Source organism: Chiloscyllium punctatum, chromosome 5 (assembly GCF_047496795.1).
Source record: "Chiloscyllium punctatum isolate Juve2018m chromosome 5, sChiPun1.3, whole genome shotgun sequence".
In the NCBI taxonomy this organism is placed as follows: domain Eukaryota; kingdom Metazoa; phylum Chordata; class Chondrichthyes; order Orectolobiformes; family Hemiscylliidae; genus Chiloscyllium; species Chiloscyllium punctatum.
This window is the reverse complement of record NC_092743.1, coordinates 25,275,922-25,300,994: the sequence shown is the minus strand read 5'-3', so window position 1 is coordinate 25,300,994 and position 25,073 is coordinate 25,275,922. Positions and strand designations below refer to the sequence as shown.

The 25,073-nt window shown below is 37.7% G+C and overlaps 1 protein-coding gene across 13 annotated transcripts in view; it reads right to left on the bottom strand.

The window, feature by feature from the left end:
* The window catches only part of adgrb1a (adhesion G protein-coupled receptor B1a), a 563,161-nt gene that overhangs the window by 374,272 nt on the left and 163,816 nt on the right, over positions 1-25,073 (bottom strand). For 12 of the 13 annotated variants that reach the window (XM_072569963.1, XM_072569962.1, XM_072569956.1 and 9 more), the window contains exons 3-4: positions 23,822-23,980; positions 11,112-11,219 (exon numbers count right to left, since the gene is read on the bottom strand). The exons of the other annotated variant lie outside the window; for it this stretch is intronic. In XM_072569963.1, coding sequence (XP_072426064.1) covers positions 11,112-11,219; positions 23,822-23,980 — 267 coding nt within the window. The remainder of the gene's footprint in view (positions 1-11,111; positions 11,220-23,821; positions 23,981-25,073) is intronic. 13 annotated transcript variants of the gene reach the window in all.

Sequence of the window (25,073 nt, the reverse complement as noted above, 5' to 3'; positions counted from 1 at the left end):
TCAGGAGTTTTGCTCACTTTTTTATGAGCTGGCTCTGAGCTAGCTGGATCAGTGTCATGTACTGTGCACATGTATGTAAGGGTGACTTGGTGACTAGGTACCCATCTTTGAGGAGCTATTTCATGTTATTGTCCACATTAGATCGACACACTTTGCACTTACTTGTAGTTTTCACATAGACTGTTATCCCAAGTTTCTTTACATGGTGTAAGCTAAGTAAAATTGTTCAAGCTGATTTATTTAATAACACTTTACATTCAATATATTCCACTTTCATTTTTCCACTGTCCATAGAAGTCACTTAGTACTCAGGATGAACTGTAGGTTCCCATCTTCATGCCAGACTGTTCAACAAGCAGGGAAATGAAAATATATTCTAATTACTTATTCAATACAATATTCTAGTCTTATATGAATTGTACCACATGCAATTCCATATAAGACTAGAATTTCCTTTTGAATTTTTTCTGTTTCATTTTCCAACTTGAATCTGAATTAATTATTTTTAGATGGAGGTGACTCTAAACCATTTCTTCTTCCTTTTCTTATTTTCCAGAGGACCAATATTGTCTCATTTCTTCCTCTGCTTCCAAAAGCAGGAGCTATTTGCTGGGATGTGAGACCAGGGCTATGAAATTTCTTTTACTCTACCAATCACCTATTCAGTTCTACATCACGTGCATGTCAATTTTAACAGGCTATTCAATCACAGGAAACAAAATTGTCCTGACTGAAGCCCTCACATAAACATGCTCAGCAGTGGTCAATAGAATGACTGATTCACATTGAGTCTTCAGCACAGACACTGACCAGTTGGCTGATCAGTCTATTACAACTGATCTGCAGAGGTACCTTGACTACCCAGCATTCGATGATCCAAATATCAGATTATCCGGCAAGATCGCAAGGTCCTGATGCTTGGCTAAACAATATATTCTGGCATTCAATTATCCAGAATTCAATTAACCAAATGAAATAGTCCCCATCCGTGTCCTTTGGATAACTGAGGTTCTTCTGTATTCCACATGAAATGCTGTCCAAGCTACTTCATCCAACCTTATCTGTGTATCCTATTGGTCTCTGCTCACACATGTACTTATAATTTCCACTTAATTACATCCATGATATTTGCCTCAAATGCAGCAAGCTCCATAACATTTTCCCTGAATTTGCTCTTGAATTTATAGGTGATGTTTATGTATTTATAACATTAAATTGGATAACAACCATTGATACTTGACATGTCTACCCTCTACATTTCATTACCTTAAAATTGCTGAGCAGGTTCTCTTTTCCATCGAGATAAGAGAGCTACCTCTTTCAGCTTCTCCCGATAGTTACATCCTCTCAGTTTTAGCATCAAGTTGCTTACTTTATCTAGTAAGACCCAAGAAAACCAATGATTATTTTAATACAGGCCAATAGAAGGCTATCAATGACGTGGATGGCAAAATTTTCTCATCTGTTATCACTATCATAGTCTGAAGCTCAATACTTAATTTAAATCCTCATTCAACCTCTTAAAAACAATAAAGAACATTATCCTATCTACTCTGGAAAAGGACTTAGTGGTTTCTTTGTGTCAAGTGATATTCTAGGCAAACAATACACATGTATGGTTTGTTTCCACAGCTGTTTTTTGTTGGAACAGACTACTGGACTGTCACCAGAGGTTATAATTTGCGGGTCATCACAGCATCAAGCAATATGACCAAGGAACTCTGCCATCCCTACTAGCTGCCAAAGGGTGTATTGCAAAGATTTAGAGATTTAACAATCAAACTCTTGGGCCCTGCTGTGAGTACATCTTCCAATGGTCATCCATTTCTGGAGTGGGATGCGAACATGACACTTCTGGCTCAGAGGCAGCAATGTTATTGACTGCATCACAGATTTTAACTCAGACTAATAAGGCATTCAAATTGAAAAATATTTGGAATTAAAGGTTTAGTGAAGACCATGCAACCCTTTATTCACATATCTCCTATCAGATGTCTCAAAGCTCTCCCCTTCTTCCTGGGAAAAAAAAAGCCCGCATCACCTCCAACCACTACCACCCTCCTCTACCTGGCCGAGCTCACCCTCACTTTGAATAACTTCTCCTTCAACTTCTCTCACTTTCTTCAGGTCAAAGGTGTGGCCATGGGCACCCACCTATTTATGGGGTACATAGGACATTCCTTGTTCCAGTCCTCAGCCTCCACCTCCAACTCTTTCTCCCTGCATCAATGAAATCATCTGGGCTGTTTCCCTCTTTCAACCAGAATTGTAAATTTTTTATCGATTTTGCTTCCAATTTCCATCCTGCTCTCACCTTCACCTGGTCTATCTTTGACTCCTCACTTCCTTTCCTTGTCATCCCTGTTTTCATTTCTGGGCCTCCATTCTGATTATGCCATCTTCACTTTCCTATTCATCTTGCCTGTAGTCAGAATGGAGGGCAGAGGTTGAAATCTGAACACTCATAGGGTCCCCTTGGTTCTCATTTTCCACCCCACCAGTATCAATTCACAAAGGATCATTAGCTGCTACCTCTGGTGGAATACCACCACCAGACACATATTTCGCTCCACTCCCTTGTCAGCCTTCCACAGGGACCATTCTCTCTGGGATACCCTGGTCCACTCATCCTCCACTCCCAACATCATCCCACCACCCTGCCACCGCACTTTTGTTTGCAACTGTAAATTTACTCATTTTCCTCACTATCCAAGGACCCAGACCCATCTTCCAGGTGAGCAGTGATTGGACTCAATCTAGTTTACTGTATCTGCCCCTTACAAAATGCGGTTTTCTCGACATTGGAAAGATGATATGCAGACTGGGCAACAGCTTTGTGGAACATCTAAATTCTGTCCATAAAAATTACCCCAAGCATCTGATTGCCTGCTACCCAATTCTCTGGCCAACATTTCTGTCTTGGGCTTGAAACAGTGTTCCAGTGATACTCAGCACGAGCTGGAAGAATAGCATCTCATCTTCCACTCAAAGACCCTGCAGCCTTCAGGACTAAATATATTGAGTTCAATAATTTCAGTGCCTGAACACCTTCTTCCATGTCCTTTCCCCATTGCAGCACTTTAGGTCTTATCATCATATGGGCTGCTTTCAGCAAAGTCAACCCATTTTGCCAAACCCACCATTAGTAACTTTCTGTTCTCCCCAGCTCACCATTATCCAAACATTTGTCTGTCCAACCATCTTTCTCTCCCTCTGGGCTCCGTCTCCACCTATCACTTAATCCTTTATTTCCCACCCACTCACTGTCTTCAGCATATATTGCAAACATTTCATAGTCACTAAAAAAGCATACTGGACCCGAAATGTTATCTCTGCTTTCTCTCCACAGATACTGCCAGACCTACTAAGTTTCTCCAGGAATTTCCCTTTTTATAACAGTCCAACTGCTGTTATTAGCTTTGCATATTTCACCACACATTGATACTGTAGCCTCCTCAAATTGCATGAATTGAAATGCACAAAATCTGTTGAAAATTACTTGCTTCCAGTGTCACTTGTCTCAAAATAATTCAAATTTGAAGAGTGTGGTGGATTTCACCTATACGTTATCTCCAGCCTCTCAAAAGTTCCACTGAGCATGGAGACAGGCAAATACTACAGGAATTTTACACTGCGGAAGTATCAAAGTTGAACACTTTGATATCATTTCTGTAGAAAGGTAATATTCTGTTAAAAAAAACATTCTATAAAATATCTCCTTTTCAAAACTGCAAATTTTTCAATGGGGACTGAAATTTAGAAGTCTTATCTTATTATGAGCAATTTCCCCAAAGTTCACAAACACCTCAAGCAAATGTATCCAACAGATCTACATGACCAAATTACATGAGTAAAACATGCAATTTAGATTGTGTTACATCCAGCTTTGTGAAAGGGCACCAAAACAATCTGCATCAGCTCACCACAGTAGTGAGAAGCTACAAAATATGCTTTAGCAGAGTTTATTACACCTCAAAAGTTACTCATGCCAATTTTGCTTGAATTGAGCTTTACTTCTGGTGGAGTAAGTGACATTGCAGCATGATATGATCAGCAATCTCACTTGTCGACTCCACTTTAGATTATTTCAAATTCAGAAGTGGAGACAATTAAAATTGGACCCAGTGAATGTTTTCTGAATTATAATAAAGAAATTAATTGAAAGAAAAATTACCAAACCTATCCTAAATTCAGTACAGTTTTAAGTTATCAACAATCTTCTGAGATAGTACTCGGTGACAGAGTGACAGCAAGAAAGATGTGACTATTGAAAATGCTGGATGTGTTAATGTGAAATACACTCCATTATTAATTAGATTCTATCAGATGTCCATTGGTGATTCTAATTCTGGCAAATAAGTGGTGATTAGATAGCTTAAACTTTAGTGTATGTCATGATCTGAAATTCTCAATTGAGATAATACACGGCACATCCACAATACTTTATTCTGTGAAACAATCATCTGAAAATGAATTGAGTGACAATCATTATATGTTTACCTGGGGGCACTATCTTCATTAAAAATGTGTTTGCAGACAATTTCCCTTTTCATAAAAAGAGGGGTCATCTCCAGTGTTATTATGCTATTCAGAAAATGCATTGCTTTATTCAATTCATTGCATTGTCACAGAGTCATAAGAGATGTACAGCATGGAACCAGATCCTTTGGTCCAACCTGTCCATGCAGACCAGATATCCTAAATTAATCTAGTCCCATTTGTGAGCATTTTGCCCACATCCCGCCAAAGGCTTCCTGTTCATATACCCCCATCCAGATGTCTTTTCAATGTTGCAATTGTACGAGCATCCACAACTTCCTCTGTCAGCTCATTCCATACACAAACCACCCTCTGCATGAAAAAGTTGCTCTTTAGGTCCCTTATAAATCTTATCCCATGCACCTTAAACCTATGCCCTCTAATTTTTGACTTCCCTATCTTGGACAAACATCCTTGGCTATTTATTCCATCCATGCTCATCATGATTTTATAAACTTCGTAAGGTCACCCCCTCAGCCTCTGACACTCCAGGGAAAATAGACCCAGTCTATTCAATTTCTTATTGTAGCTCAAACCCTCCAACCCTGGCAACATCTTTGTAAATATTTCATGAAACCTTCTAACTTTCACAACATCTTTCCTATAGCACATCCTATATGCCATGAAACAAACTTTTTATTCTGGTTATTTTCTTTATCCAACGGAACTGCTTCTGCAAGGTCATAGAGTCATAGAGTTGTACAGCATGGAAACAGACCCTTGGGTCCAACCCATCCATGCTGACCAGATATCCCAACCTAATCTAGTCCCATTTGCCAGCATTTGGCACATATCCCTCTGAACCCTTCCTTTTCATGTATCCATCTAGATACCTTTTAAATGCTGTAATTGTACTGGCCTCCACAACTTCCTCTGTCAGATCATTCCATACACGCGCCACCCTCTCCGTGAAAAAGTTGCCCCTTAGGTCTCTTTTATATCTTTCCTCTCTCACCCTAAACCTATGCCCTCTAGTTCTGGAATTTCTCACCCCTGGGAAAAGACTTTCTTTATTTATCCTATCCATGCCCCTCATGATTTTATAAACCTCTATAAGGTCACCCCTCAGCCTCTGACCTTCCAGGGAAAACAGTCTCAGCCTATTTAACCTCTCCATATAACTCAAATCCTCCAACCCTGGCAACGTTCTTGTAAATCTTTTCTGAACCCTTTCAAGTTTCACAATGTCTTTCCGATAGACAGGAGACCAGAATTGCATGCAATATTCCAGTAGTGGCCTAACCAATGTCCTGTACAGCCACAACATGACCTCCCAACGTTTATACTCAATACTCTGAACATAGAAGGAAGAGTACTTCATGATGAAGAGCTTATGCCTGAAATATCAATTCTCTTGCTCTTTAGATGCTACGTGACCAGCTGTGCTTTTCCAGCACCACACTCTTGACTCAGTTAAACATATAAGTAGTGTACAACACAAAAGTGTTGACACAAAGTGAACAGTCTGATTCAAGGTGGCAGATGTTGGGGACAAGAAAATGTTTGATTCCGTTCCTGATTTCAGGTTCAGAGACATCAATGGAGTAATGTTAAAGAGCATTTTTTAAACTAACCAAACATTACCTGATCTTTGAATTGCTTTCGACCTTCCCTATCCAAGGTTATGGGGCAGGGGTTTCCTTGCCTTGAGCAAACTTCTAAAAAAAAACTATTAAGGACACTTTGGTGGCACAGATGAAAAAGGCTTGTGTTAATATCCAGTACAGCATACATGGTCTTGATGTTAACTTTCAGCAGCACCTCATGTCCACAGTCAATGTTCATTGGATGGAGCTCTACTCTGAATCTGGAAGCAGAGGAACAATGCATACATATGGCATTGGATCATCATTGTCCTTCCTCAATACATAATGATTGGCTCCCTCTGTGCACAAAGATTTAGCTGTTAGAGTTGGAAGGCAATAGCATTAATAATGAGGTGCCACATACAGAGAGGGTCAATACTGTAGGATAATAAAGAAGGCAGTCTGCATGCCCTTGTGCTGTACACAGCATGGACTTGTGACTGGAGACTGGGCGCCTCCTAGCAGAGCGCTTTAGGGAACATCTCCGGGACACCTGCACCAATCAACCACACTGCTCCGTGGCCCAACATTTCAACCCCCCCTCCCACTCTGCCGAGGACATGGAGGTCCTGGGCCTCCTTCACCGCCGCTCCCTCACCACCAGGCGCCTGGAGGAAGAACACCTCATCTTCCACCTCGGAACACTTCAACCCCAGGGCATCAATGTGGACTTCAACAGTTTCCTCATTTCCCCTTCCCCCACCTCACCCTAGTTCTAAACTTCCAGCTCAGTATCTGTCCCCATGACTTGTCCGGACTTGTCCTACCTGCCTATCTCCTTTTCCACCCTCTCCTCCCTGACCTATCACCTTCATCCCCTCCCCCACTCACCCATTGTACTCTGTGCTACTTTCTCCCCACCCCCACCCTCCTCTAGCTTATCTCTCCACACTTCAGGCTCACTGCCTTTATTCCTGATGAAGGACTTTTGCCCGAAACGTCGATTTCGAAGCTACTTGGATGCTGCCTGAACTGCTGTGCTCTTCCAGCACCACTAATCCAGAAACTAGTTATTTGCCCACTATGGACCAATGATCAATGTCTGCTGCAGTCCTCTCTCTCATGGGTCGAGTCACTGATCCTGCTAACTCGGAGAGTGGTCACAGCCATTTTCTTTCCCATTGTGTTCATTGAGTTGGCACCACCCATCTCCTTGGATGCTGCCCGAACTGCTGTGCTTTTCCAGCACCACTCTAATCCAGAATCTGGTTTTCAGCATCTGCAGTCATTATTTTTACCACCCACCATAGTCAAACACTCCCAAACCTGCTGCTATGGACCACACAAACTGACCTGGATTACATAAGTACGTACCTCCTGACAGCAAACATGCCAACTGAACACCTGACCTTAGCCAATTTCCTGAGCTGGTATGGCATGGAAGGCTACCACTGACCTACAGTGCCACCCCACCTCACCAACTGATATCATGTTTCCATGGACTTTAGTGAGGAGTACTCTAAGATATTTAGACATCGACTACTTACTTGCTGCACATGCAACATGTTTGCTGCATAAACTGCTGGCACAGTGTGCAGGTATGAGACTGATGTACTGCACTGTCATTTACAAAATGTACATTCCCTAGGCTGAAGACAGCATGGCAGCAAGGCAAGCTGCCTGTTTTTATGACTGCGCTAATTCGCATGGCAAGGAAAGGAAGTCAATACTGACAGTATTCGCGTGGTCAGCGAACGAGTGAGCACTAAGTCAGGTAGCAAGCATTCCTGAGAAGCAGCCGAGTCCACTACACAAGCTGGGTACTTATCCCTGTAAGCAAGGTGGCCCTGGGGCAGCCTGTTGATTTGCTTCTGAAGCACATTCCCAGTGAATAATCAAAGTGTCAAAATGATTGTAATGGGGTTGGCTGATGCTGGATAAAGTTAAAAATTACACAACACCTGATTATAGTCCATCAGATTTCATTGGAAGTACTAGCTTTTGGAGCACTGCTCCTTTATTAGGTGGTTGTGCAGAATAAGACTATAAGACACAGAATTTAGAGCAAAAGATGACAGTGTGGTGCAACTGAAATGATATATTGAACAAACCTGGATTGTTATTAATTCTTTCATCTTTTAGAATGGATTGCAGGTTTAAATTCATTAATTTGTAAATTCCAGAATTTCTTTAAGCCACTTTCTCAAGATAACATAAGGTTTTATAACAAATGATTACATCTCAGCTCAGACAATGCATTAAAGGTGTGAGGTTAGACGCTGTCTGTATCCCAATCTTGAGTCAGACTTGTGCTATTTCCAAAGTGGAATTTACAAAATATTACATGTATTGACTGCCTGTATTGACTACCTACAGATTGTGCATTTTTTGAGCAAAATAGAATGTATTTGTAAATATAATTCTGCAAATACAAATTTCACCCCATAGACTCATATGCGTTTTTGCATACATGAGACAGAGAGGGGGAAAGTGACTGTGTGCGTATGAGTGTGAGTGTGTATGAGTGTGTGCATGACTGTGAGTGCATGTGAGAGAGTGTGCGTTTGCAAGTTCAAAAACTTGGTAAAGTGTGTGTGCATGTGTGATGGATCATACGCCTGTGAGAGGGTATGCATGGGTGGGAGTGTGAGTGGTGTAAGTGTGTGTGTGTGTGCGAGAGAGCATGAGAGAGGGTCTGCGTGAGTGTCTGAGTATGTAAGGGTGTGTATGTGAATATGTGTGCTTGAGTGTGAGAGAAAGAGAGAGAGAGAGAGAGTGTATTCTGTAATGGGGTCACCTATTCGCATTTCCCTACACTTGGCCCATATTCCTCTAATCGTTTCCTATCCATGTATTTGCTGTTACTCATTATTTCACTGACCCTTGTTTTGCTTCTTATTAATTCAGTCATGGGATGTGGCATTAATGACTGGGCAAGCATTTATTGTCCACCCCTAGTTGTGCTGGAGAAGATAGCATTGAACTGCCTTCTTGAACTGCTGCAGTCCTTGCATTGCAGGACACCCACATTGCTGTAAGAGTGGGAACTCCAGACTTTTGACCCAGATTGCTTCCATATGACCAGCCTCATCCTCTGGTCTCCCAAGCGTTTTTGGCATTTTTTTGGCCAGTGTTCTCCAGGACTTGACGGCATGTTTCATCTTCACTGCTTCTCCTCCAAGGGAAGCTCCAGGAACATCGGGTTTATGTGTGACCAAATGGAATTGAACAGAGGGCAGAACCCAAGCTCATCCCATAATAGTCTTTGATTACACACTGGTGTTCTTCAACCACTTTCTAAGTACATCTTGGTTTTGCTCACTTTGATCTTGGATATCCACTCAATATTCCTCAATCTTCCCTTGGTTGCTTTTGACCTTCAGTTGATCACCCTCAACCATCCCTCAGTTATCCATACCCTTCCCTCGGTTACCTTCAATCTGCCTGTAATGGTCTTTGTCCTTTTCCCTCTTACAGCAAATTATCCAAGTGATGACAGCCCTTCCACCCCGAAGACAGGTTCTCCTGGAGCCATGACAGTTTTAGCTGGTTATGAAAGTATTTCCTGCCTCTACTATAAGTCAAAATGGTAACATTTAATCATAAAATCTTGTGTTTTAATAAGTATTCATTGTATACAAAAGCAATTACAATTAGCTTCCTCTTATGTGAAGCCAGAACTGACATCCCGCTTACAGCCCATTACCAGGAGAATTCAGAGCTTCTATCCTGACATCAAGCACTTGAAACCACACTTCCCACCTTCTTCAATGATCCTGCCAAAATCTTTCCCTAATTTCCTGGCCAGCATTAACCTCTGCCTAATCAATGCTTCCACAGATGCTACATGAATGAATACTTCCAATATTTTTCAGGCTTTGTTTCAGGCGTGTGTAGTATTTTGTTTTTGTATCTCCTCCCAAATATATTACCGGCCTCCTCACTGCTTACAATAAGTTTTACTCTTGTATCATCTGCAAATTTTAAAATTGCACTCTGCATGTAGAAATCCTCATTATTAATATAGAAAAAAAAACAGATGTCTTAATATCTGAGGGACACCACTGAATGTTTTTCTCCACTCTGAAACCAAACCATTCACCTTCCTCAGAACCAACATTAAAACTTCTCCATTTACTCCATGGGCTTCAATTTTATCCTCACATTTTCAAAATGGTGCTCTGGAATCTGATATATTTGCCTTAAAGAATGGGTGAAGCTTTGTTTTAACATTGCTTCCAAAATATTTCTAATTGCATAGCAATTGAACAGTATTACATGGTGCTTATGTCTCCCAGATGGCTCATTGACTCAGAGAGAGGAGCGCTATCTGAGCCTTGATTTCCAAATCTCCTTCTGAAGTACTTTGGGACTTTAAAAATTACAGTATAAACAGTTATGAAGTTTTAATTGGACAAAAATTCAAAGATATCCAAGATCTTACTCTGCCTGTAAATGTACACTTTAACTTCAAAATGATAGTCATACCCTGAAGGGCTCAGTCTTAAACCCTTTCATGTGCACTTAATACAGTAAATCAGTTCGCAATCTGCTAATATTGTGTCTGCATAGAGATGAGATTTCTTGTTTAAATGGGTTGAAACTCTAATCAAAATTTATTTGAATTAGAGATATCGACGACTTTCTAGCTAACGTTGATAATTTAGCAGAGCAAATTATGACTAGGAATCCATTTTTTGACTAAATTCTAACTTATTAATTACCCACAGGAGATCATTGAGGCCTGCAATGAAATAATAAGTCTTTAGTTATTCCTTTTCTCCTTTCATAAAGGGGCCCCATTATATTTTAAACTGAAAGCATGTGTTCAATTAAAAGAATGTACTTAGAAATCAAGCCGGGTCAACGGTGTTAAAGCAACCAAGCCACTTTAAAGGAATGGAAAATGAAAAAAAAAATGTCATGCAGGTTTAGAAGTGATAAAAAAGCATTGTGAAACAATTTCATAGTGAAAGCTTTGACAAACATACAGTGGGCTGCAGTAAGAGTTAGTATGAAACAAAGATTTTTCATTTCACCACTTACCTGTCTGAGATAAGGAGTATCCATAGCGATGGTAACCGTCAACATCTTGGTGTTTCCTGTAGTCTATTGACCTCAATGATTGGCTTCTGGAACTATAGTGTCCATGTGCTACAGCAAGGCAATGGCTTATGTAAATAACCTTTGCTTTAACTTTAAGAATATTCAGGATTACAATTTCACAATTAAATTATTTAAGGAAGGAGAATTGATGGATGAGGGCTGGGTTTTTTTTGTCCCCTACAATAAAAGACATAGTACTTTTCAAAAATTATCCTGCCTCAAACAGATTAATCGTCAAAAGTTAAATACAAAAACTGTTTTTTCTCATCTCAAATTTAAAAAAAAATCTTCACCACAGACAAGGGGGTTTGGCTGTATAAAGGGATATTGACTGCTGAAGGCTTATTTATCTTGAAAAAGAAAAGTGCATTTCCATCCAGAAATGGTCACAACAACATAAAACCTCATTCTGGAATGAGCTTGTTTTAGATTGTGTTGGGGCCCATTTCATGCTTCCAGCGTCTGAAATATTTTGCTTTTTCTAAAATTTGGGAATCAGTGTCACATTCAGGCCCAGTGCAAACTGCTGGCACATGCAGTGGAAGATGATGTTTTCTATTAAGACAATATGCTAGCCATTTCACGGTCCAGATATATTCTCGATCAGGTAAGAAAATGTATCTTTCTTAGCTGATTTTTTTCCCTGTCTTTAGCTTCCAAACCCTGTCTCTTCCTCTTGTCATAATTTCCCATTATTTTACCAATATTATTCTCTTCACGTTCTTAGCTTGCTTCTTTTGCTCTCATTGGAAACTGTCTACTCTATCTGAGACCAAACAGTTTTGAGGAAAAGAAATACTGCATGTTATCCTATGGTATTTTATTAATTTTTGGAATCTTGAAACAGAATATGTTATGCCCTTCTTCCATTCTTTTTCTCAGATTTTAAATGTTGAGTTTGTTGTTTTCTATTTGCAACTACTTGGTCTAGACTGTCCTTCTCTTTGCTTTTTTCATGTCCATGCTATGCTTCACAATGAGTCTGACCTCTCTGCTTTGGATTCTGAATTCAAACAAAAATGGATCATTACATAGCTGCAAGCCCTGATTTAATTTCTTTGAGCACAACACAACATAATCATGAGTTTAGAAGAATGAGGGGGTCATCTTATTGAAACATTCAATAATTTCACAGTGTAGATGTTAAGAAGATGTTTCTACCAGTAGGGAAATCTCAAATGGGGAGGGCGGGGCACAGTTACAGAATAAGGAAATGTTTATCAAAAACTAAGATAGAAAGGAATTTCTTCTCACAGAATGTGGTGAATGTCTAGAATTCTCTACCCCAGAGACATGTGGAGGCTAGATCACTGAGAGTGTTTAAAGAGGAGGTAGATAGATTGTCAGAATATTGAGGAGTTGAGTGCAATGATGAACAGACGCAAAGCAGGAATTCAGATCAGAGACAGATCAGCCTTAATCTATAACATTGAGAATCAAGTTTGAAGGGCATAATGTCAGAATCAGAATATCCTTTATTGTCATGTATACTCCATTGTAGAAGTACAGTGAAAAGCTTTTGCAATGTCTTCTTCTTATGGCACCATCTTAGGTACAAGTATCTCTGTATACATCATGGATACAAAAGAGCAATAAAAAGTGGTTGCATTACTTTACAGAGTTTAAAAAGAAAGTTAGAAATAAGAAATCATTAAAGGATTGACATTTGCAGTTCTTCCATTTTTCCATGATCTCCATTTTGTGAAAATCCTTGCCTCTCTCAATGATTCTTTTCTCCCTACTATGTTCAGGTTTTTGAAATTCAAGCTTGTTGTTACCTACATTATTACATATTTCTTCACTTCTGAAATAAAAAAAAAGCTTCTCTTTGAAACTTCCCTCTGAGTGTTTGCTTTGGAACAAAGGAGGCTGAATTGAGGTTACAAAATTATCAGTTGTCCAGATGGAATGGATTGGAAGGACCTAGATCACTTAGCAGAAAGGTCAATATCTAGAGAGCATAGATTTAAAGTAATTGGTGAGAAAATTAGAGGAGAGTTTAGAAGAAATTTTTCACTCAAAGGAACGTGAGATCTGGAAGCTTCCATCCTAAAGGCTCGGTTGAGTGGGAAAGTTTTATCATAACAATGTTCTTGGAAATCAAAGTGCTGTGTGATCTACATAGTTATGAATCAAACAACTAGAAAGTCAGATTAGGTTGGACATTTCTTTTGCTGGCTATACCCATATGCTGGGCTTTATGCTCACATTCTGCTGTAAATGTTTATGGTATTCAACCCTGTTCGTAATGGAGTTATCCGTGAATACAACAATGTCCTGACTGAAACACTTTGGTGCAAAGCAAGCTTTTAAGTACAGAATGGGCTGTGTAGCATCACATGAGCTCATAACTGCATAGGGTGCCAAATGTGAACAGTTCCAATCCTGTACAATTAGATTTCAAAAGGAAATACCTTTGGCACCAATTGGAAGTAAATTGGCCATGCTTTTCAGAGAAACTATGAAGGGGGCTAGTGTCAAGGTGAAACACCACAGCAAGAGGAAAGACAGTAATGAACATTGGAATGGGAGTTGCTCATTCAAGACCTCAACACTGTTCTTCCTTTCAATGTGATCGTAGCACACCTGTATTCTAACTCCACCCACTTGCTTAACTCCATTGTCACTTGAATTGTGCTCGGCGACATCCTATTAATCACACATGTAACATTATTAATTGGGGTAGCATTCTATTTCTAGTTATTGGAAGGTTTTCCACACTTTGCATGAAGAAATATTTCTCAACTTCTCTCCTGGATGGAAGGTGTTGTCCTTACCCTCATTTATCGATTGATTCCTATCAGTGAACCAAGCTAATCAAAAACACCCCAATCTACATTTCAGAGGACATAAATTGGTTTATTCTGACTTAGTTTGCAATCTCTCCACATAATCCACATTCTGGTAAACCTGCACTGCGACTCTATCCAAATCACTATGACCATGCTAAAGTATTGTGCCCAGAATGTACATTATTTTGCAGATTTGATTCAACCAAGGCCTGGGTATAGCTGAGGTAAAAATGGTGTCCCTTTATATTCTAGCCCTCAAGTTATAAATGGTGACATTCCATCTGACGTTTGGATGTTTTAGACTTGAACATAATGTTTTAGTGGTGTCTAGAAATTTAAATTCTTATTTTAAAATTCAAAATGAATCACCTCACAATTAATTGCATTAATATCCATCTACTATGATTATGCCCAACTAGTTACTCCAGCAATGGGTCAGATATTACACATTTCAGCTGAGTGGGTTTATCCCCACATACTCCCAAACTCATTTTCATGGTTCAGAGAGTGGGCAGTGACCTAAACTGGTCCACTGACCATCATAGTTAAGTGTCAATTTACTTTATTTAAAGGTTTGTTTGACTGGATGAATGCAGCTCCAGAAATACTCAAGAAACTCGATAGAAGATGTGAATGGCAGCATCCATAACATTGCAGCTGTAGGATGTAGATGCAATTTAGCAGCATCAGTCCCATTGAGGTAAACATGCTGGTAACCAAGAGACTTCAAAGAAAACAGACACCGCTGATTATTGATGGCAGCGAACCCCAAAGACAGCTTGTGCCAACATTCAATCCTGAAGAATACTTCAAATAATAACAGGAAGCCTTTTAGGTCTAATAACAGAAATGTGAGAACAGAAGAAATATGCAACTTCAAGATAAGGAGGCAGGCTGATCTGTGAGAATGGTCCAGAGTCTGAAATGACTAATGAATGAACAGACATTGAGATTGCTGCAATGGAGAAACTTTAAATGGCACAGTAATTCAGACTGAAAGGGCAAGAATTTGAAAAATAAATTGGAGCTTAGATTGGACATTGCCACAAGATAAATTCATATAATTTATGAGTGGAAAACTGGGGAATTGTATTTCTCGTCATTTAAAGGAGATAGCCATTAAGCAATTTAAAGAAGCGACTAATTTCTACAATAACACAGAAATGTTTCAGAGACCTTATTATATCTTGGAAATGTGGGAAATCTTCTATTAAAGCTGTGAAGCCACAAAAACCCTCTAAAACAGCAGCAAAGCATGAGAAGACTTTCATTATTCCAAAATAAAGAGGTTTTTTAAAAAAAAAAATACCTGCTGAACCACATTAGGAAGTTTGGGCATCAGAACTAGAATACCAGGATGAATTGATTTCAGAGATGGGCCAGATAGAACAGAAAATTGGACATCCTGCAAGAAGACAATGCTTGAGGCACGGAATAACTTCCAAAACAAGTACTAAGTCCGAAGCTGAAAATGTGAGTATGCTTTTACATTATTGGGGTTATATCTGATGATATTATTGCTTGCCAAGTTATAAATGAAACATAAAATTCAAAGAGTTTTTAAAACTGTTGATAATTATTTCAACCTTAGAATAATAAGCATATTGTGAGAGCAAGATTTAACAGAAAAATGCAGCCTTTAAGAACACCCATTGATGATTTCATTGAACCCTACAGACTAGCAGAGAGATATATCTATGGGGACAAAGGCATAATTCAGAAGAGATTGAATTATTGTTTCAATGCTGTTAAGTGTTTGTCAGATTTAGTTACAGTAAAAAAATGTTCTCAAGAAAGCCATTCAGATGGTAAATCAAGCAGAGATTTAGAAGCAACATGGTTCAATCCTAAGGCAAGAAGGAAGATCTTCAGAATACATTCAATTTTTAAAGTTCAGAACCATAAAACAGACATGTGGTTAGCCAATACAATAGCTGGACAGACGCTGGGCAGAGAAATCCTTCACAATGTTGTGGGGCAAAGAAACCTCACAGGCAGGAACTATACCCAGCTATCAAAACCAAATGCTTTTATTGCAAAACAGTAGGCCACTTTCAAAAAAATGTGTCAAAGGACACGTTAAAGAAAAACACAAGGCCAAAGATCATACAAAGAGATAAATGAGGTAGAACAGTCTCTAGTAGATAACAATTCCTAGGTTTTCCAAGGAGAAATTTGTCCAGACCAGATACTTTGCAAAATTAGCATTTATGTCAATGGACATTTCACAAATTCCAAACTAAACATAGGAAAGCATGTCACAATATCATCAATGCTTGTCAATGGACTGTCTACAGCTGACAGAAATTCAATTATATGATTCAGGGAGCATTGCACTTATTGTTAAAGGTCTTCAGTATGAGATACAGGAAATGCAGGCTTGTATACCAGATTGTGAATAAGTTCTGTTCTTGAGTCTGTTCACAAATCAATTTGTATGCACATGAGAATATAGCTGAGGACAATATAAGGTAGCTGTTTGTAATGTTAGGAAATGTCTGTATGTCGGATGCTTAAAATTACACCCTTTGTGGGATCACATTCATAAGTATGAGCATTCTTAAGTCAGAACCCTATATATGCTTCTCGACCAGGAATTCTCACTTCTGAGTAGTTAGTTATCTTCGATATCAATAAGAAACCAGAAGGGTTAAACAACAAAGGTCAAGGCACAGCCAGTTAAGGAACAGTCAGTACAAGATTTTACATGGATCCTTCAGCTCTTGGCAGAATGTAAACTGAGGTCAATTGTGTTGAAATAAGAAGTTTGTTTTGTACGTATCTAATATGGAAAGCTGTGACGATATTGATTCAGTGGAAATATTTTCTACTCCTATCAAAATTGGAGAGCATTCAGATTCCAAGCGTCAACAAACTTCAAAATGAACAACAAAGAGGCAGCATCTAAAACAGCATGCTCCACTCAAGACAACAGAAGTATTTGCAACTGAACCGAGTTAGATTTCAATATAGCACAGTGGGCAATTAGCTATGTCAAATCCAAGACAGACATGAGATGTTGAAGTGACTTGGATAGGTCAAATCCAAGTAGAATATTTGACATTCTTAGCTTTCATGGAATAATCCTCAACAATAATCACAGACACTGCATCCAGACAAAAGAATTTTTCAGTTTATAAACTGAGGAAGTAAACAAATTGTTTTTCCTAACTCTCCAATCACTGAGAGCAAATTTAAAAAGTCAAAACTAATGAATAAATTGAACTAAAATGTCTACCGACTTGAGCATAGATGTATTGAAACGTGGAGAACAAAGATCCACCAATATAGGTTAGAGATACAATTCCCATGGAAGACATCACCAAGAAGAGACAAGCAATATCTAAAGATTCAAGATACTGCAACAATAAAAAAAATCCCTGCTGAAGCAGGCAGTACGTATTTGCAAAAGAAGTAGAAGAAATTAAAGCTTATCCAGTTCAGCAGAGAACCTCAGAATATCAAAGGGAGTGAAACAAATTACCTTCCACAATAATGTTTTCCTTTCTTCCAAGTCTGAAGAAAATATGCTTGAAGATAAAAATGAAACCTCGGATCACCTGAATTTTGTAAAGCCAAAGAATGGGGATAGATGAGGTTGTCAGAGATATAAATGTTTAACAATAACAATGGTCAGAAAAAAAGGCCTGCAGGGGATGGGTCCAGGAAGGTTATGTTTGTTAAGCATGATAAGCACCACCCAATGTGATTATATCAAGTGAGGATGTGGGAGAGTAAAGTAGGCTCTTGTCAGAACTAATCCAAGGTAAGGTCATCCAAGCAGCCTTTGTGCTAATGTAGAGCCAATTTTTATAATCTTTAACATTTGTCGAGGTGCAATAAAATTCATCTTTTTTTCTTTGCTAGACTCTTTCCATTCTCATAGAGGGTGGCTATGTTTGCACATAAGTCTTTCTAATTAGAATCAAAACCCAATATACCTACTGTATTTTCTACTACTTAACTAAACTAAACAGGTCAATAACTTTCCTTCAATTCCATATGTTTGAAGTTCAGCTAATACTCTCTTTCCTAGAACTTTACTAATGTATTTTGAAAGCTTATGTACAGTATATTTGTAAAGCATTTCCTACCTCAGATACTTTCTCAAAGCATTCCTTTGACATAAACTCCCCTTTACAAATCCATATTACTTCTCTCTAATCATCTCAAATTTCTCTGCCCTTAATTATACATTATAATAATTTCCCCACAACAAATTACAGACTGTTGGGTCTGCAATTGCCCAATTTTTCTGCCTCCCAATTTTCTTCATTGAGTCATATTTGTAATGTCCCCGTCTAAAGGGACAATTCCTGATCCAAGAAGCTTTGGAAGTTGACAGCTGAAGTATCAATAATTTCCTTATGAATTTCTTTTAAAACTCTAAGAGGGAAACTACCAATCTTGATTGTTTTTTTCACTGTTTCCGTGAACCCACTTTTCAGGGTTTGGTTCCTCAAGTTATGAATAGTTTCTGTGGAATGTCAGCTATTTATTTTCTCAGAAGTAACAAGTGATATGAAGCTAAAACCCAACAGGTCTGTCCCATTGTTAATTTAACTTAAAATATGACCACAATATTCATTTAAAGAGTTTTGGTTATATTCTACTAGCTTTCTTTCCTGCTTTAATATTATAAAAACCTTTAATCTTGATATCACTCTAAATATATTTTTGTATTTTTTTTGTGGTTCTTACTTTTTCCTCTTCCATTTCTCTTTCACAAAAGTGAGACATGTTACTGAAGTTATTCATTTTGTACTCATCATGATAATAATGCAAAATTGCCAGACTTCAAGTGGTTACAGCAATTTATACTATAGATGAAAGTGTTTCCAAGTGATTTTGATTGACTGAGGCATTGTGACTGAGAAAGTAGAGGGCAGCATAGGCTCCATTCATCTCTGGGTATTTCAAAAAGGTGCAAGGTTTGAACATATTCTTTTGTTCGCAAAGAATAGGTTTTGCATATTGAATTGCATTGTAAAATGTATTTTGCTTCTAGTAAGCGATAAAAAGCCATGTTACAACTTGACTGATTATTTTGAACTGATTTTAGCATTGTTGTGAGCACATTCAGGGGTTTTCAGTAAGTGCTGCTCGATTGCAGAAACATTTCTAACAGTAGACATTTTACTTTGGCTATTTCAAACACAGGCTGTTTGAGTATGATCTGTACATTGCCTGTTTCAAACAACAAGGTCAACACTTTTTGATTTGATCAGCAAACCTTTGGAACACATGGCCAATATGCTTGGCAATGTATCAGCACTGAAAATCATGCATGATATTGCCAATTGTGTGGTAAGTACTGCTAGATGTGATTCCATAATTGAACAACATGTGTAAAACAATCCAAAGTGTGCTAATATTTTCACCAATGATCACTTTTAGGTAAATAATATAAACATATAAATGTCTCATTTATGCTTGTTACATGAAATATATATTAATAAATAATGGCTCAATCTTTGCAATTAAGAGGAATAAATTTAAGTCTTGCTCTATTTTTGAATGATCAAATGTCTTGGGGAGCCCAAAGTTCCACATTGCATTCATGTCAGCCAATCAGAATGAGCTTTCCAACCAATTGGCCCCTTTTCTGCCTTAGGCATGCATTGGTGTGATAATTTGTTATTTAGCATTCTTACATTTGTCTTGATGGGTGCATGATGCAAAGTATCGACAAATGGTTTCCCTTTTCAGAAATATTCACCTTCAGTTTCCCTTCCTTTAATATCAGTCCAAGTTTTCCAGATTGCCATTATTCTTTACACTTTTGATTTCCTGTGCTTTCATTTGGTTGTATGTTATTGCATATCTCTTTTGCCTGTCAGTGTGCACAAGCTTATTACTTAGAGGAAAGAGTGTGACTATTCAGGCAAGGCTGACAACCAATACATTTAGCCTATTAGAATGATTCCTGAACATTAATGCCTGCATTCAATTAAAGAAAACAATACCATAGGCAAACATTTTCCATATGATATTGGTATAGGCCAATGACTTTTCAGAAAGGTAAAAATACAATATTTATTCACTATTGCAAACAGACTAAAGATTTTTAGTTTAATAAAAATGAAGTAAGACATAAAGTTATTTTAAATATTAGAATTACTTTTATTTCTAATAGCTGTCTGAGAAAATTTGTTTAATTAATGACATATTAATGGTGTTACAATCACACTTCGTGTGGAAGTGCCTGGAGTAAAAGGAAAACTGAGTTCTAAAGACTGTGTTGCAATTTACTTCAGCTTAAAAGAAAAAAGAATACAAAGTTCTCATCAACTAAAATAAATATTTAAATTGTGTTCACATTTCAAAGTGTCTCTGCCAAGAGTTGGAGGAAGTGTAAACCAGTTGCCAAATTCCCATAATAGTCTTTAGGAGTCACTTGACGATTCAGCACCCAATTCTCCCTTTCATTGCACATTGTTATTTGGATTTAGAAGAAAAGAATTTGTAATTGCTACTTGCACAAATTTGAATGTGGCCCTGATTCACAATTTGCTCTTCCCTCAATGCCAGTCAGCAAACATACAAAATCATGAGATTGTGGGGTCAATAAGATTTGGGTAGCAATAGCTAGACTAAATGGTTGGATCAAGTCAATTTCCCCTGTAAACAAGCTGTTAGGTCTATACATAGATCAAGAGTGCATGAACAACTCTTGACTTTAACAGCAGCTCATTCAAATAAATGTCAGAGGAGTCAACAGAGCCATGGATATTATTTTTAACAATTAATAGAATGGGGAAATGACAGCTTGATGCATTTATTGAGCTGGAAGGATGAAGGAGGCCATTGTACACATTTTTTCTTAAATTTAAAAAATTCTGTAGATCAGATTGTAGAAGTGCAGACAGATTTTTTTAAAATACAGTTTAAGATTCAGAACGTTTTCTTCCCTCATCCCATGTATGCACAGAAAATATTTTAAGATATGGTATGAGTGCTTGATTCTCCTGTGATTTGTGTCAATGTAGCATTTTAGAAAATTCCAATCAATTAACAAAATTTTACCACACATCAAAATTTCAAGAGGACATTATGTTTCCATCTTTTGTTAGTATAAATCTGTTGTGAAATCAAATTCTTCCCCCCAAAATACGACATAAAATGTTTGCTGGGTAAACATCATCTGAAGATAGAATTGAAATTACTGTGATAATTGTAAAAACATCTTCAAAACTCTGCAGTCCATTTTACTGGAATGATTGTTTTCTTTTAACTAGGTTACATAATTGTTATAATAGCAGATAATTTAGCATATACATCAAATACCTTTTTTAACAGCGGATGTCTTCAGTTCAAAAGTCTCACCATCAAGATCCCATTTTTCAAACAAATGTCAAGGTATACCAATGATTTATACTAAATCAGGTCTTTCTGGTTTTTTTGTCAACTGATAAAAATTGGGGAATAGGTACTTTAAATGTCTTACAATTAGCTCCCTATGTAATGGAGTAAATCTAATCCAAAGAACTGAAATGTCAAATCTCAATGTCAAAGTCGAACATGAGTAAAGAGTTGGACTTCTTTTAGTCGGGGGCGGGGTGGGGGGGTGCAGATTATGAAACATTTGGTCGATATTGCATTCCTAAATGATATCTGGTTAGGTGTTTTAATAAGATAAACAATTGGTTTACTTAATCAAGTACTTGTAGCTATTTTGGAAGTTCAATCGAGCACAATCTTATACTTGGAATTTGAAATAATTTGGAATGTGTCTCCTATTTAAAACTATTGTATCTGAGTTTTTTTAAGGGAAGTGGATATCTGCACATACCACAATCTTTCATATATGCTGAATTATATTTACTTGCCTTATTTTAGCTTCACACGCCATAGTTCTCAATCTATCTAGGCAGTTGGAGGAGGATGTCGTAAACCTTCATCATATCAACAAATTTACATCAAAATTCAATAAAAGCAGAAAAAGTAATTAAACCCTATAAAAACCTAATCACAGAATATGTTGAAAATCTCTCCATTACTTTTATATATGGAATTCTACATTTTTAAATGTTGTCAGCTACAGCGAGGCTCCTGATAATCTTCTCACCAATTCGGCTCATTTATGAACCATCTCATGAGATTTCTCTGTTTTGTAAATGGCCTTGACTGCAAGATTGCTTTTATTAATATGTTCTTCAAAATGAACCCGTCTTTTCTATTGCAGTTTTTTTGTCTCTCTTCTTCCCCGGCCATCCTCCAGCTTGAATTGAGAAAAGCAAAATCCAATCTCTAACAAAGTTTCTTTAAATGCAGGCCACTAAGGAGTTCATAAAAGCAGCTTTGAATGATTCTTTCTTTACTCTCTCTTCCCTCCATGGAAAATTATTTTTTTTTTAAAATGAATAGATATGGAGCAAATTTCTTTGCACATCAGATGAGGTTTTTAAATGTATTTTTCAACTTGACAGACTTATCAGGAGCTAAGCATCTTGAAGGAAGCTAAGAAAGCTCCACTGCATACAAATGACTTCTAAGGGTGTTTAGGTTCAGCAGCAAGATTAAAGTGTGACAATATTCACAGTTCTGCAAAAGCTGGAAATTGCAGCAAGAAGTTGGATTTTTCCTGATGAATTTTCTCAGCCAATTTTCTCCCATTGCCAACTCCTTTCATTTTCTGATGGCATTGATTTCTTGTCGGGGATGACTCTACAAACATTTTCCACCCTCCAGTAAATTGACAAGTGGCAGCTGTTCCCTGCTTGAATCTTAATGTTAAGTGCTGTGAAATTATTTCATTAGACTCTGATCCTGTCTACATTCATTTGCAAAAGACACCTGTTGATTAAATCTACCCAACCTAGGCATGTGTAATTAACACAGCTAAATTTGGAAAACTCCACACACACACACCTCACATGATTGTCCTTTGTATGGATCAGCTTCTGATTGGGTTAACTCACTAAACGATAGAAGTTTTCAATGTTTCTATTAATAGCATGAAAACAGGTCATTTTGAAAAGAACACAATCCCTGATGATGCAATTTCTTAATTACTGTAAAAGGTATGCACCAAATTAAATATTTTTACATCAAGTTATTAGCAGGGATATTGATGGTATGAATCAGCTTAATTTAACAATATTAAGCATACTTGAAACATTACAATAATCAGACAGTTGTATAACATACATTGTAATTACTCCACATATCTATTGAGGCCATAAGAAAGATGGAAACAGTGATATTCAGAAAAATGAATCATGTATGGAGTGAGATTAAGAGTGGAGTGAAAGAATTAAGTCATGAGTGTGATGAAACAAATAAGAAGCAGCATGATAAATCCCAACATAAAGACAGAAAATGTGAAAATGTGGATGGTTCCATCCCTTGAGGTCAGGTCCTGACAGTGGTGAGTCCAGACAAACCAAGTCAGAACTGAGATTACAGACTAGTGAATCCATGCTACAGGGAGCCATTATCAGAATTTAGGAAGATTAGGAACATAGTTCTGAGGTAGCCTATTTGAAGATGGCAATTCTTCTAAGAATTTATCCTGGGTTAGCTTTAAGCCTGTTTTAGGAGAGGAGCTGAGAAACAGAGAATGAAAATTGGAATTGCTGGACTTTAAATTCAAAATAATGTATTCTACCATATTGAATTGAACTAGATTTGATTGGGAGAACAGTTAGTGTTGGGCTTGACAGACTGTGCCACATGCGTTGTTGCATAACAGGAGAGTTTTAGTTTTGTCACAGGAGTGACAAGGAGGATGTGTGAAGGTGTACAAGTAGAAAATAAAGGTCAGAAAGGAGAATAGAGGGAGAATCTAGGAGAACAGCTAAATCAAGAGGCCAAACTATACAGTGTTCATTTTCCTATAAAATAATTGAAACTTACTATTACAAGGCTGCTTATTGCATAATCTTCCTTCTTCTGAAACTCCTTCACAAACAAACCCTTCCTCTAACTGGGAATGGCAGGTCCTGCTTCGGGTCTGCAATCCACCCCCACACGATTTGGTACAGTCACCCCAAGACGACCAGGCATTCCAGCCACCTAGTCAAGAACCAGAGCAGTATGAGATACAGGACTTTATTTCTTTTTTTTTAATTTCCCGGCGCTTCTAAGCTATATTCACTAACTACAATCAAGCCTCTAAGAATAAATGAATGCATCATGCAATCAGCTTTACCAGGGGGATCAGGGAAGCACTTTGCTTCTAAGCCCCTTCTCTCTTTCCTTTCCTCCACTTATTAGTCTACAGTCAGTGGTTTTCCTGTCAAGGAGGAGGACTTGCTGACTGTGATTGAGGCATCCACAGGAGAAGGATGCAGTTAGAGCACTTTGGAGATTTGTCAGTTTTCGATGCTTGCAATCAGATTTTGCCCTCAATACAAAGAGTTTACACGCTGCAATCTCCAATTGTTCAACCGTCCTTTGAGAGAAGTTACCCTCAGTTGCTGAATGGGAATAGTTGAGCTCAATTGAGGATAACCAAAATATAATGTAAGGTTATATTTGATTGGACCACAAGGTTGGCAATGAGGAAAAAAATCATAACATAAATAATGAAAAGATTGAAACAAAATCTAAAAATGAAAATTAAATATGGAAATGCAAAAAGAAATATTTTAAAGAATAATATAAAGGCAAAAATGAATTTTTTGTGCACTGTCTTTGCAACTAAAAAGTGTTAACAGAACATGGATAGGATCAAATCACAAGATGAGCTATTGTTCACTCAGCCAATCATCAATTATTGAGATAGTGCACAGCAGCATTCATTCTTGCTTGCATATGTTAGATATGCATCATGCATTTTTAATAAATAAAAGCTTTGATTGGTTAACAATTGTGTAAACACACATTAATTGAGCAACGTAAGCCACTTTCATCACCTTCTTTTGATTTGTGCTTGAATGGTTCTTAAAACCAAGAAAATCCAAAGACATTTATATAATATATTGCAGAGAGGTTAGTGAAAGAGGAGGAAGTGTACAGTGACCTTAAACTGCAAAACTCATAAAATAAGCATTTAGGATTGTTATTTGCCACACAATGAGTCGATTTCTTTTTTTTCTTGGTTGGCAAATTTGTAAATAAAATGTCTTCAAAGATAAGGATTTCAAAAAAAAAATTCATTTCAGTC